General features: G+C 39.5%; 1 protein-coding gene across 1 annotated transcript; it reads left to right on the top strand.

Annotated features, from left to right (window-relative positions):
* The first annotated feature begins 2,382 nt into the window (after positions 1–2,382).
* On the top strand, positions 2,383–11,418 carry anxa11b (annexin A11b). The gene is made up of 15 exons (XM_030773438.1): positions 2,383–2,457; positions 3,784–4,108; positions 4,432–4,469; positions 4,990–5,151; positions 5,703–5,790; positions 6,241–6,335; positions 6,465–6,578; positions 7,099–7,189; positions 7,318–7,397; positions 7,840–7,896; positions 8,023–8,116; positions 8,593–8,688; positions 9,414–9,472; positions 9,821–9,943; positions 10,262–11,418. Exons 2-15 carry the CDS (start codon positions 3,793–3,795, stop codon positions 10,319–10,321), a joined length of 1,473 nt encoding a protein of 490 aa, XP_030629298.1. The 5' UTR covers positions 2,383–2,457; positions 3,784–3,792; the 3' UTR covers positions 10,322–11,418.
* The last annotated feature ends 2,608 nt before the right edge of the window (positions 11,419–14,026 follow it).

Here is a 14,026-nt window from a genome sequence, read left to right as displayed (position 1 = left end):
ACGTTTAAAATCTTGATGACTCTTACATCGCAAGTTTCCAAATCCATTGACTACCGTATCAAATTCTGACATGGCTTAAATTAATCATGGTTATCGTGCGCCATCTGCTGGTACTTCGAAAAATCACAGTCTTCTCAAGAAAGTAATGGTTCTGTGCTTAACATTTTTTGATGTACACCATTGTTGGCCCGTAATATAAAAACTTACTTTAAAAGTCTTTGAATCTGGAAAGGAACTAATATTTGTTGTTGTTGTTGTTGTTGTTGTTGTTGTTGTTGTTGTTGTTTTTGTCAGAGACCAAAACTGAGTGTTGTTTTGTGCAAACTTAACAGCATGTGGTTTTTGCATAAGATGTTGAGAGTAACTTCATCTCTTCAGAGATTCAGATTATCTAGCAGTTAAATACAGAAGCCACGACAAAAAAGCAATGACAAACAACATCAGCAACAACAACAACAACAACAACAACAACAACAACAACAACAACAACAACAAACTGTTCCCTTAACCAGAAATCTGACACTTGGCAGCAAATAGATCATTCAGAGAAATACTTCAGACCATCCCTCAAAATCAAACTAGAAGTGGTTGACTAACCTCAAAAGTGGTTCATTCAACCAACATTACTGTATTCCCTTATCTGTGGTTTTACCTCAGGATAGCCGCTCAGAAAGACAGACAAAAAGATCGAACGGATACTGAGAGAGTCTGTAAAAAGACCTCGCTCTGAATGAATGAATGGTTAAAACACTGCAAAATGTCACTGTGCTGTACTGTACTTAGCTCAGTAGAGTTTTGCACATATATAACCCTGAGAGTGATTAAATCAACAGACTAAAAGCAGAATTCAAACAAACAGACTAAAACAGATGAGTGTCTGTCAATATGTGGAAGTGTAGATGAAACCACGATAAAGCGGCTACAGTTGTATAAAAAAGCAATGACACGGTCCTCTCAAAATCTGGATGACTCATTAGACTCACACATTTGACCACAGATGTAAACACTGATGATGAGGTTGACAGTCATAGGCCTGTGTCCCTGAGTCCTATATCTACTGCTGGAGATTCACTACCAACATTTACACATATCTGCATATGCAAAGCCAGTCTGAGATGGCCAATGGTTTGGACGCAGAATGTTTGCATTGAAAATCACATTTATAGCATGTGTCTTTGTACTCCAGGACAGAGCTACAAAACGGGTACCAGTAGCATAGTTTCATGAGGTTTTTCCTCCTCCTAGGGCCAGATGTGACACCATGACTATTCTAATTAAAGACAAGGTAAAGTTTTGGTTGTCTCTGTCCCTATTTCTCTGACACAAACTTATCACCAATTACACACAGATTCCGAAGTGTCTGTCTTTGGGGCAAATAGGTGAAGAGGGGCCATGGGCGTGTCCGCCTAACCAGAGTACGACACTATCAGTGGGGTGTGTTAAAGGAAAAATATATATGACCATTGTGCAACTGTCACCCATGAAAGCATAAAGTTTTAGCATTAAATGGAATTTGTACCTTGAGAAGATTTTTGTGTGTGTGTATGTGTGTGTGTGCTTGTGTGTTAGTGTGTGTGTTTGACTTGAGTTCCATGACATACACAATTAAAATGACTCACTCCATGAAGTGACAAAATGTTTGGAAATTAATTTTCCACAACAAGTTTTAAAAGTCTGTTTTAGTTTCCAGAATCCATGATCATGACTCATTTATGAACCTCCTGTTAAGAGTTAAGAAGAATATAAATACCTGACCTCTGTCAACTACATGCCAGATTTCTTAACTGCTGCACTTTAACGTATTTACCATTTAACTTCTTTACTTTTCTTTTTGGCTTTGACATGGGATACATACACTTAAAAAATAAATTTCTTGGTTAAGGCTGACACCACAAAGAGATTAAAGGGTAAAAGGACAAACATGGACTTAGTCTTTTTTTTTGTAATAACTTTTTTGTAAAAGAAAAAACTACATCTCAGTGAAAAAATAAACTACACATTAAAACGTTAGTGTGTAGTTTATTTTTTATTTTTTCCCTGAGATGTAGTTAAAATTCCAGAGTGCTCTGACGACGCAGGATCTGCTCCAGCTGATAGACAACATTATTCGTTCGCCACCTTGGGATAAGTGACTCTGGTCGGAAGGGGTCCGTCTATTTACATTGGAGGGTAAGCAGCATGTAAACTTTTTCATAAATCCAAGTTATACCTTTTCAAATAGCTGTGTTCTTACTATATTGTCAAGTTTGCTGTTGCCATGTATCCAGTCTATCAGTCTTCTTTTTTGAACGATGCGTATGATGTGTTCGATACGAATCCAAATTTTTATGTTGATTTGTTTAGCTGTTCTCTTCAGCGGAGGTTAAAGAACAGGACACACCCGCTGTAAAAGAGCAATCACCGCGCACTTCCTGATTTTCATTCTCATTCTGTGGACAGCTCTAGAATCCAAGCCAAGTAAGTGTGTGATTCAGTTTTGATATCGCTTCTAAATACATCTGTGCCACAGGCAAACAGCGTATGAGTCTGCGTTCAGCATGTATGTTGCACTATGAAGGCTCTTCACCAATTTACATAATCTATACATTTTTTAATGAACAGGCAGGAGTTCAGTCTGGTTAGTAGCTTAGCCTTCTGCTAAAGTAATTAGCTGTCATTTTTTCTATTTGTCTTCTAAAAATTAGAATTTGTCGGTGTGTTATCATTGTAGTTTTCTACGCAGAATTGTTATTTCTTTTAGTGTGCTTAGCCTCTTTTCATGAATTCCTCTGTTACAATGGCTTATGTAACTCGTGTGTACCGTAATCTCCGCTACTCAGGGGAATAAGTGGTTGCCATTTTTGAACAGGAACCTCGGACGTGAAGTTGCTCAGTCTTTCTGAAAATTAAATACGAGGCTGCACAGTTATTACATCCTTGCATCACAATTCCACAGGCATATTAAACGCTGTTTTTATTTTTTTAAATCCTCATCACGTGATGCTTTAGTGACAAGACTGAAATTAATTCGAGGCCCTAGTTAGGCTACTATGCTAAAGCAGTGTCTATGCTAGTTAAGTTTTAGTTGTTGTGTTTGCCGCAAGTGTTTACGCAGGTGACAGTTGTAAATATATTTAAATTTGGAGGTTGTAACACCCTATCACAAGATGCTGTTACTGACAAAAAACTTATAATCACGACGCACAACGTGCAAACTGTAGGCATGTCAATATTAACTGCTTTCAATAAAGTGCCACTGTATTTTTAGCATGTTGGATTACTGGTTAAAACCAATTGTGACAACAGATGGGGGCTAGCGAACGAGTGGAAAGAGTGGAGGGGCGGGGTTTAGAATAGCTTGCGGACGTTGAAGGCATGATCACAGTGAACAGTATAGGTGTTGGTATGTTTTGCTTCCTCAGCAGACCTTCTGTCTATAGCCTAGTACCAACAAAACTCTAACTCTGACTCTAATCCCACCTTCAACTGTGTAGATTAGCGAGCACCAAAAATAGCGTTTTCTGATTAGTAAGATATGTTGTCATCACAAAGGTCAAAAGCATGTACACACTGGTTCAAACAGGCTTTGAACAAGTACTTTTAACTCAAAACTTGCTTATTGATTTAGAGACACACACCTGCAAGTAGTAAAATGAAAAAGAAGCTTTGCTCTTCTACTATAGAGGCTGAAAACAAAAACAAAACAACCCCACTCTAAAATCCACACTCCTGAAAATGACTGTGAGGTTCACAGTGCAGTTTATCCACAGTCAGTTATTTCTTGTCTGATGACCTCTCTTACAGAGTCCTAAAATGAGTTATCCTGGATATCCACCCCCCTCTGGTGGCTATCCACCCCAGGGTGGAGGCTATCCCCCTCAGCAAGGTGCTTACCCCCCACAACCAGGAGCGTACCCACCACAAGCTGGAGGATACCCACCCCAGCCTGGAGCTTACCCCCCAGGTGGTGGATACCCACCTCCAGCTGGGGGATACCCCCAGGCACCTGGAGGCTATCCTGCACCTCCGGGAGGAGGTTATCCTACTCAGGGTGGAGGTTACCCACCCCAAGCCGGGGGCTACCCTCCTCCTGGCCAGCCCGGGGGCTATCCTTCCGTGCCCCCTGCAAGTGAGTGGATGAAATCATGACAGGAACATCTTTGTTATTGAAGACACCTGATTACATGCAACCCTGTTTTACTTGTAATTTCCCCAATGAATATAGTAGTTTTCTAAAGAATATTAGTCCTTTGCTTCATGAATGTTTAATTCTGGATCTAAACGGAAAGAGAACATACATTGTACAAAACATGAAACATTGAATATAATGTCAGAAATGAGACCACGACATTCTTTTCTGTATAAATAACAGAAGTAATACCAGGCTGTGGACTGGCACTGTGTTTGAAGAGATTGTAACATAAAAATGAATGAATCTCTGTTTCTGTGTAGGTGGATGGGGTGGTGGACCTGGCCCTGGTTACGGGGCAGTAAGTTTCATCTCATTTCCATTTTAATATTCTCATTTCTGCATTACTCTAGAAATAGTTCAGCTGCCACACTTTGAGAACCACAAACCACAGATAGAAGGAGGAAATTCACAGTTGCGCAGAATGTTCAATGCTGTGTTCATGCATTGAAACACAAATGTTAGTTCTCTCTGGGGGGTTTGATGCCACCAGTTACAGGGTCTCATATATAGGTATGTGTTATCCTCATCAATCCACAATACCATTTTCCATAAGGCTAACCCCCCTAGTTCCTTACATACAGGACTACATTGTAATTACTACACAGATTTGCACTAATACAGCTCATGGCATGTATGTATGTAAAGCTGTTAGCAGTGAGTGACGACAGAGTTCTGTGAGACTTAAAGTATGTAATGTCCTACACAGATGTCTTAGTCATGCATGGGTGTTAGAGGCTTTAATGTAAAGTGGAGCTGTCTTTCTCTGTGTTAAATGAGTCACAGCCTATATGAGCTCTATTCATAATTTGTGTCTGTAGCCAGGAGGGGGAATGCCTCAGGGTTACCCCGGAGGCCCCGCCCCAGGGCAGCAGCCAATGCCAGCGTATCCAGGTGGGGCACCTGCGCCCAGCCCTTCCATGCCGGGCTATGGGGGCGGAGCCCCAGCTGGTCCTGCCGGTCCCGCAGTACCTGCTGTGAACGTGAGTATTCCTAGAAAGCTGTTCGTTTTGGAGTTTAACTAAAGTAGCAGGGTTTATTTGTCATAGAAGTATACAAAAAAAACCCATGACGAATGTAATGAGGGGACGGAAGAACGGTATGAAAAGAGACACTGGCTGGCAGAAACAAATTCTATAAGAGTGTGTTTAATGCCATGCATGCACATTCCTGTTCACAAAAGGTGGATCACACACAAACATTAAACACAGAGGGCTGATGGACCACAGTCAGCTTAGAAAACCTCAGCTGGTCATGTAGACAGTTCCTTAAGTAAATACCAAAAAAATGCCCCTTTGTCTGTATCTGAGCAAATGACAATGTGGACTAAAATACAGCTGAGAATCGACATGAATACAGTAACATTAATTAGACAGTAATTAATACAGTAATAAAAAGTTTGTTTTATGTTTTCTTTCCCCTTTCTGAAACTGCAGTGCCACTATGAACGTCACTTTGTCATTTTATCTGTATTGTTTGATCATGATGTGTGAATGAGGAAACTAAGATGTTATTTTTAATTTGGCCCTGTTAGAGAGGTTACCGTGGCTCCATTAGTGATTACCCTGGAGCCGACCCCCTGAGAGACGTGGAGGTCCTCCGCAAGGCTATGAAGGGATTTGGTGAGTGTTAAGCCAAAAAAGACAAAGGAATACAGCCAATAGAGCCATAGATTCAATAAGAAGTTAACAAACCAGTTCACCAGTTCTAAACGAGTTACGCTGTGTAGCACAACAGAAACAGATTCAGTGGGCTGTGTGGTTTTATATGCATGTAATGTAATTAGATAAATAAACCTTAGTATTGTATATAGTGCATTCAACATCATCTGCACAAAGAGCAGGCCAATGCTAGGAAAGATTATGATAATAATTAAAAAAAAAACCATTAAACATTTTAAAAAAGAATAGGGATTCATGTGTGGTACTGTTGAAATGGTTCAAAGACTTTCTGCAGCTCATTTTAGACAGATAACCCATCATTTCCTGTCAGGTCCAAATACGGTTCAGACCTTTTCAAAATCTCCATATGTTCTCCATTTACATTGTATTGAATGGTTTGTTCATCTACAGGCACGGATGAGAATGCCATCATCGAACTGCTGGGGAGTCGGACCAATAAGCAGAGAGTGCCCTTGGTCGCAGCTTACAAAACCACTTATGGAAAGGTTAATATTCTTCGTCCTCACTCTTCCTCTATAGTGACAATATGCTTATATGAATCTGTATGGTATTTGATGCTCAGTGTGTGTGGAACGGCTACCCTGACAACCCTCATTATCCTCCTTCCTCTCTAGGATCTCGTTAAGGATTTGAAATCTGAGCTGACTGGAAACTTTGAGAGACTTGCTCTAGTGATGTTGAAGACACCTGCTCAGTTTGATGCCTACGAACTAAAGGAGGCCATTCAGGTGTCATTCAGTTCTGCTTGACTTAGCTTTTAGCTCCTGTTTGTACTGGAGCCATACAAGTTGATTAGTTCTGCCTGGTTTAGCTTTACTTTTACTTCACTTTTTATTAAAGGCATACGAGTATAGATTAGTGATGCCTGGCTCTTGTTTGTTGTAGCGAGTCTTTTGTGCAGCAGGCACATTAAGCACAGTAAAGGTCAAACACGCCTGATCTTGAATTACACTGGAGAATTACCCAGCACAACACTGCCATTAGACAGTAGTGTAGCTAGAAGACAGACAGTCATTAGACAGTAGTGTCTGACTGTAAAATTCTGTCTTTTCAATGTGTTCTTAAAGTATGTGGGACAAAAGGTGGGAAGGGAATAAGGACAGATTATGATAGTGTTTATTCATGGTTCCTTTGAGCAAAATTATAAAATGAAATTGGAGAAATCTGAAGGGAGAGAGCGCGAAAGAGAGAGAGAGAGAGAGAGAGAGAAATGACTTTTCTTGAAAAGATGACGTTTGTCTTTGACAGGGTGCAGGAACTGACGAGGCCTGTCTGATCGAGATCCTGGCCTCTCGTGATAATGCCGAGATAAGAGAGATCAACCGAATTTACAAAGAAGGTGCTGAGCTGTCCCCTTAAATCACTCTCTTCTTCCTCCTCCTTTTTTTTTTGTAATAAACAATTGAAATGGGAAGCTGCGTTTTGGTTGTCAGAAGGCTAATGTGAATGTTACTGTGTGTTTGACAGAGAATGGGAAGACACTAGAGGATGCCATTAGCAGCGACACCTCTGGGCATTTTCGCCGGCTCCTCATATCTTTGTCTCAGGTAACCTGACCCCTACATTCACAGCCGAACTCACAGCTTTGGCGCCAAGCCACAGGAAGACTTCACAGTTCAACTGAACTAGTGTTGTGAAACAATATCATTTACACCTCTTTCATTTTTTTATTTATTTTTTTAACGGTCTCTGTTCTGAATACATCATTCCTTTGCTGGTTCAGGTTCAGACATTGAGCTTTAAATATTACCACAGCAGTCTTTCCTGTCAGCTAAATCCAGTAGTGAACGGAAACAGTATTAGCTACAAGTGTCTTCAAAATCAGAATACTAAACAGCTGTGTCCAGTTCCCCTTTTTAAAAAGGCAGAAGTCAATCATACTATTTTAAAGAAATATCTGTGTCTGATTTAGAAATGAATCTTGTCTTTTCACAGTATTTTAAATAATGTTCCCACAAGTAATAAATAATTACGTGTAATTGTTTCCAGGGTAATCGAGATGAACGAGAGAATGTGGACGTTTCTTTGGCCAAACAGGATGCACAGGTAAGCTCAAAAACACATTCATGCTTATATGACACAAACTTAACCCACTTCCATATGTCACATTGACACCTGGCAGCATGTACAGTGGTTGGACTACAGACGGTTCAGCTGTTTTCTGTCTGGTAGAAACTCTATGCTGCTGGCGAGAATAAAGTGGGCACGGATGAGTCCCAGTTCAATGCCATTCTGTGTGCCCGGAGTAAACCACATCTCAGACAAGGTAAGAACAGCCAGACCAGGAGCTGCAATGGGCAACTAGTCAGAACTAACCGTCACACACACAGCTGATGCATACAGGAATCATATGGAATTATGCATCAGGACAGTACACACACGGTGAAGAATGATATTCACACACATGAATATGAAAAAAATCAGAGTAACTTGTATAAATAGTCTATAGGAGAGCGTAAAAGTGGCTTAATGTGATTGTGTGTGTGTTTATTTATGTCTGTATGTCTACAGGATGTGTATATATATATGTGTGTGTGTGTGTGTGTGTGTGTGTTTATTTATGTCTGTATGTCTACAGAATGTATATTATATATATATATATATATGTGTGTGTGTGTGTGTATATGTATATATATATACACACACACACACACACACACACACACAATACACATGCATACACACACTTTCTTATTGGAGCTATATAAATATGGATTGTGATGTCTTGTACCGTCTTTGCAGTGTTTTATGAATACCAGCAGATGTGTGGCCGAGACATAGAGAAAAGCATCTGCAGAGAGATGTCTGGGGACGTGGAGAGTGGAATGGTGGCTGTAGGTGAGTATTAGGGCTTCACTGGATAAAGCACATGTCTTTATTGTAGCATTATTTTATAGTATTATCATATATACCGTTACTGTGGTGTGAGACTAACTTTGATTTTTTAAGTAATTCATTTGTGCATATTCAATTATACAAAGTTAGGATGACTGAATTTTGGCATGTTGTGGTCTATTAAACAGTACCACTCCCCCTTCACACAAGTTTTATCCACTCATTGGCTCTTCATTTATCCATATGTGTGTGAATGAATTGATCTCTCACCAATGCATAAACAGACGTAGAAAACAGGTGTGTAGGAATATGGCTCAGTTCAAGTGAAAACCCTCTGTGATTTGTTTTTTTTTTTCCCCTCCCACCTCTGCTTGAATGTGTGACTTATAAATAACTCTGTTCACGGACTTCAAGTAAAGAGAGCAATAATGGAATGTCTTAAACTCTGTGTAGTTCTGTTCCGTGTAATCAATGGCTAAAGGATGAATTTGGTCTCTTTGCACCTCATCCCACCCTGTGTTCCTTTTCTGTTTACTTTGTAATGATTATGTAACGTTTCCATGGAGACCATATGTTTTGTGTGTGGTTTGTACACAGACTACAGCACACTGAAAGCAGAATCAGAGGATGCTGGACTTTCATCCCAGTTTCTTCATAGCTTTGCTCTGTCTGCTTCACGGCGAACTAAACAATCCTTTCTTTTTTCTTCTTTATTTTTATGTTTCTAGTAAAGTGTATTAAGAACACACCCGCCTACTTCGCTGAGAGACTCCACAAAGCCATGAAGGTAAAATGATTTGTTTATGTTTGTTTATACTGGGACACATATTAAGCCCCTCACACAGTGCTACCATCGGTAAATAGTTAAGTTAGTCTGAAAACTCTGCTCCATGGTACCGTATAGTGGGTACCAGTTGTCACTCACATAAGTGCCATGTGTTAATGAACTTAAATCAGGATGCGTCATTATTGTTCTGCTGGTCACTGCTTAAACAAATCTAAAATTCATTTAAGAGCCTTTTGTTCATTGTCCATATGACATAATGTTCTGTGGTCATTATGTGTTGTGTATTTTGTATGTATGTATTTTATACGTCTATTTTTTGCTGACTGTCTGTGGTGTCATTGGTGTCAGGGGGCGGGCACCAAGGACAGAACTCTGATCCGGATCATGGTGTCCCGTTCGGAGGTGGACATGCTGGACATTAGACAGGAGTTTGTGCGTCAGTACGGCAAGTCCCTGTACACCAGCATCTCTGTGAGTACTGTCTTGCTCCTCCTCATAGCCAACACGTTCGACTAGGGTACAAAAGGCTCAAGAGGTGTCGATCTAGTTCTCCAAAATATTTCCACTACCTCTAACCACTTCATGTCAAAATTATCCACGGTTTAAGTTTACGAAATCTGTGCATGGTATGAAATTAAATGTCAGTACTCAGGGGTGATCAAATGTCAGTACTCAGGGGTGACTCTTTTGTTATTTTTTGTTTTGTCTTGTTCTGTTTGGTTTTAGCTGATAGAGTGTAAAAGTGTGTTTGCGTTGTGATGAGCCTGGTTGTGTGCTGTTTCTCTGTAGGAGGACACCTCTGGAGACTACAAGAAGCTGCTGCTGAAGCTGTGTGGAGGAAACGACTGAGAGAAAACTTAAAAATGCAAATGAAACCAGAAAACCTGGAAAACCTGGCAATCTATACAACAATCTATCTATATATGTATTTTTACAGCACTAGGCCAATATCGACAGTCTAATATCACGTTATAATAATTGCTTTGCTATGCTGAGTTTTTTTTTAAAATTTTATTATTGTTATTATTTACTTCACAGCACATTTCTTTTTGATATAGATACACACATTTTAGTTCTCCTATTTTAAAGAAGTTTGAATTAGAGGTATTATATGTGGCATATGTTCTACTATTTTATGCAGATTTTTCTAGAATGATTCGGGTATAATAATGTGTTTAATCCATGTCCCGCCAAGTATATTGTTTGAAATGATCATCTTTTTCTACATACACAGGTTTAATTTTATATCTTTAATACATTCGCTGACAACCAAAAACCATAATACTTTTATCAATATATCATGTTTACTGTTCTCATTGCCTTCAGGACTCATGCACTCTGGTGACTTGAAACGATATATTTCACCTTTTTTTTTTAAATGTGTGTGCACTAATAACAATAATGTATAAACAAATTCATTGATAACTAACTAAACAGTGAATAATAGTAGCGCTCAATATCAAGTGAGGGTCCATGTCATTTTTGCTGTATCTGTTCAACATACCAGAACTCTCATAAAGAAGTTAATGTATTATCATTGATAGATCTACCAAAGCTTAACTGTAATCTAACACCATTATTCAATAAGTGGCATATAAAAGTTGTCTGACCATATCATAACTTGTTGTCCTATTACTGTACTGTTGTTTTAATCACAAATGAATTGAATGTATGTTGAAGTGCCAGTAGATGGCAGCTTAAACCCCTAGAAGAAATCCAGGATGTTAACTTTATACAACTCAATGGCCCTGCATCTGAAATGCAAGACTATAGTTGTTGAATATCTTGGATCATTTTACTAATATGTGCTTGTTTTTACTGACTGTTTCGCTTTACTAATTCAACTAATCATGTCTTGAAATTTATCCGCTTTTGTCCATAAATTGCCGGTGCCTGAACTAATGTTGGTCACAGAAATGATTCAGAATAAAGGAAACAAAGCATGACTGGAGCTTACCGTAACTGTACAGTGTATACCCTGTGTTCCACCAACTCAGTCCCTCATCAAATGTATCTGCCGAATTACCACACTGTATTACTGTCATTTCCAACCTTCTTTCTTCTTTCACTGGCTACAGTGCCACAGACGAAGAAGCAGAGTACAGCAGTGTGGGGATTTTAGGGTTGGTTACAGGCTGTTTTCACTACATTAAGGGAAATCTGTACTATAAGCTGTTTTGTCTTGTCTGGTAGATAGAAGACAAATCTGGGTTTTGAAGGTATATTTTTTGCCCATGTTATCAGCACCAGCAACCTATGCAAAGCAAAGATATTGGCACAACGTCGATTTGCATTTCAAAGGTTTGTCTCATCAGCGCCTCGTTGAACTGGTAACTGTATGTTTAATTCAGAGCTGGACTTGACTGATACTTCCCTAAGACCCACCTGCCTTTGAAGGAGATAATCTGTTTCACATAAGAGCGCCCTGTCTGTCTGTGAGTTTCATTTTCTTATCAGAATATAAAAATCCTTCTTTCTCAGCTCATCAGTACTGTGCAGTGTCATAACACAGTCGCTCCAGCAACTGCTAATAGGCTGCTATAAATAGATCTCCTGCAAGCTTCCAAGTGTTTATTTTACAACATATGCACTATGGCAAGGGTTTCCCCATTACTGTCCTTTTCAGTCCGTGATGTTTCACAACAGTCACTGAATGGTGTTTTATGACAGGTGCTTGTTTTTGGTTGATTAGTCTGTTGGTGTATTTGACAGTCATGTCTGGCCTCAAAGAGTGTTGGTCTTTGCTGGGGGAAGTGAAACAGCAGACAATGAGAATAATTTCCCTCTGTCTGGTGGAGGGAACACATAGCATTGCTGATTGACATTGATCAATATCTTCCCTGAAACAGATGTCATCTGAAATGGTGCTAGAGTTGAAGCAGCAAGAGACAGACACAGTAGGTTTATATCCTGAGGCAAGATGCTGTCTGCAGTCCTATTTCTGGCTAAAAAGCGGTTTAGGGGACTATTGTGTGTGTTTGTGTGTGTGTGTGTGTGTGGACGCGTGTGCGTGCGTGTATGTTGGAGTTAGATTAACTAACTAGAGCACAATTGTTTGTACATGCAGTGCCAATAATATGACTAATCACTAATAGTATTCAAAGTTTGCACATACTGAAAAAAAAACTACTGCACTTGCAACAGACCCCAGCGACATTTAATCTCTATTGTAAGTGTCTTTGGCTGAATATCTACCTTATTCATTATTTCGAATATCAGTGTGCAGTATAGGGACCTTACTGTTGTATTCAACATTACTCGAACGAAGCCCATGTTATCTTGCAGACACTTAAGTTTCCATGTTTGCATGGAAATGACTGAGAGTGGGTATTCGCATCCATAAGGAACCGGTTGTCCTCTGATCCCAGAGTGGGACAGTGGTATTTGACATGCTTGTTGAATCGCCTTCGGCATACAACTGCAGAGTCTCGACTATGGATCCAAATACTGTCAATCCTATAGGATTTACCGTTTAAGCCCTCTGATCAAATCGGATTGCAACCTTGCTATGATGATGATGGTTATTCTATGTAAAAGATCGAGGATACTTAGAGTTAACTCGGATTCAGTGAAAATCCATGGCAGCGTACTTTAAGTGAAAATATTACACTTTTCATTGTATGAACATATGTACCCCCCTCCCCCAACCTAACTCGCTGTTTCAAGTTAAGCCTTACAAAACCCGATAAATACAATGTCAAGAGAACAGAAATGTCACGAAATCGTGAGGACATGAGTTCGGTTTGCATTACTGTATGCAGGGTTCCTCAGTGGAAATATTCTTCTATAGGTCTTCTAAATCACGATTTCACAGTTCCACAGAGTTTGTCGGGTGTCCGGATGAAATCAGGTCTCCGCAGTCTAAAAACCCCAGCTGGTAGCCAAGGGCCCCTATGGATTTTTGCACATTTAAAATGACATGGCTTTGAGGTTACGTAATCTACTGTATTGTAAAAGCTGTTTAAATCCAAGTAGGACAACGTATAGCGCAATGTGTACATTCACCTCTGCGCCGAGGTCGTTGTCTCATAACGATAGGGTCTGCAGGACCCAGCGACGAAAATTAAACCCTTAATTCCCCCTCATATTTAATGTACATTCTTCTGCCATTAGCTCAGCACCATTACCTTGAATCTGACTAACTGGACACACGATTCGACACTGACTAATATGATCGCACATTTTCCTTTTGCTTTATCATTTTGCATAGTGACCTAGAAAACTGTATTTACACATGAACTCCGATAATCCATGGTAACAAGCGTGTAGCTACAAACTGGGGTTCTGCGTTTTAAATACAATGTGTCTTAAGACACAAGACAACGTGCAGTTTGCTATTTTCCTGTCCTATTTGAAATAGGCTATAAGAATACAACATAAGAGGGCAAACATTAACGATAAACATTTTGGACATAATAAGCAAATGTTAAATAAATATACTGGTTAGCATTGATACCCAGCATAACATACGAACTGTATTGTACTTATTGTATTGTATTGTTTATGTTTTTTCTACCATTAAAACGTTAAACTGTTATACAAAACTAGTATAAT

The sequence above is a fragment of the Chanos chanos genome, chromosome 5 (assembly GCF_902362185.1).
Source record: "Chanos chanos chromosome 5, fChaCha1.1, whole genome shotgun sequence".
NCBI classification, from domain to species: Eukaryota; Metazoa; Chordata; class Actinopteri; order Gonorynchiformes; family Chanidae; genus Chanos; species Chanos chanos.
Note: the sequence above shows the minus strand (reverse complement) of the source record. Positions and strands in the feature narration are given on the sequence as shown.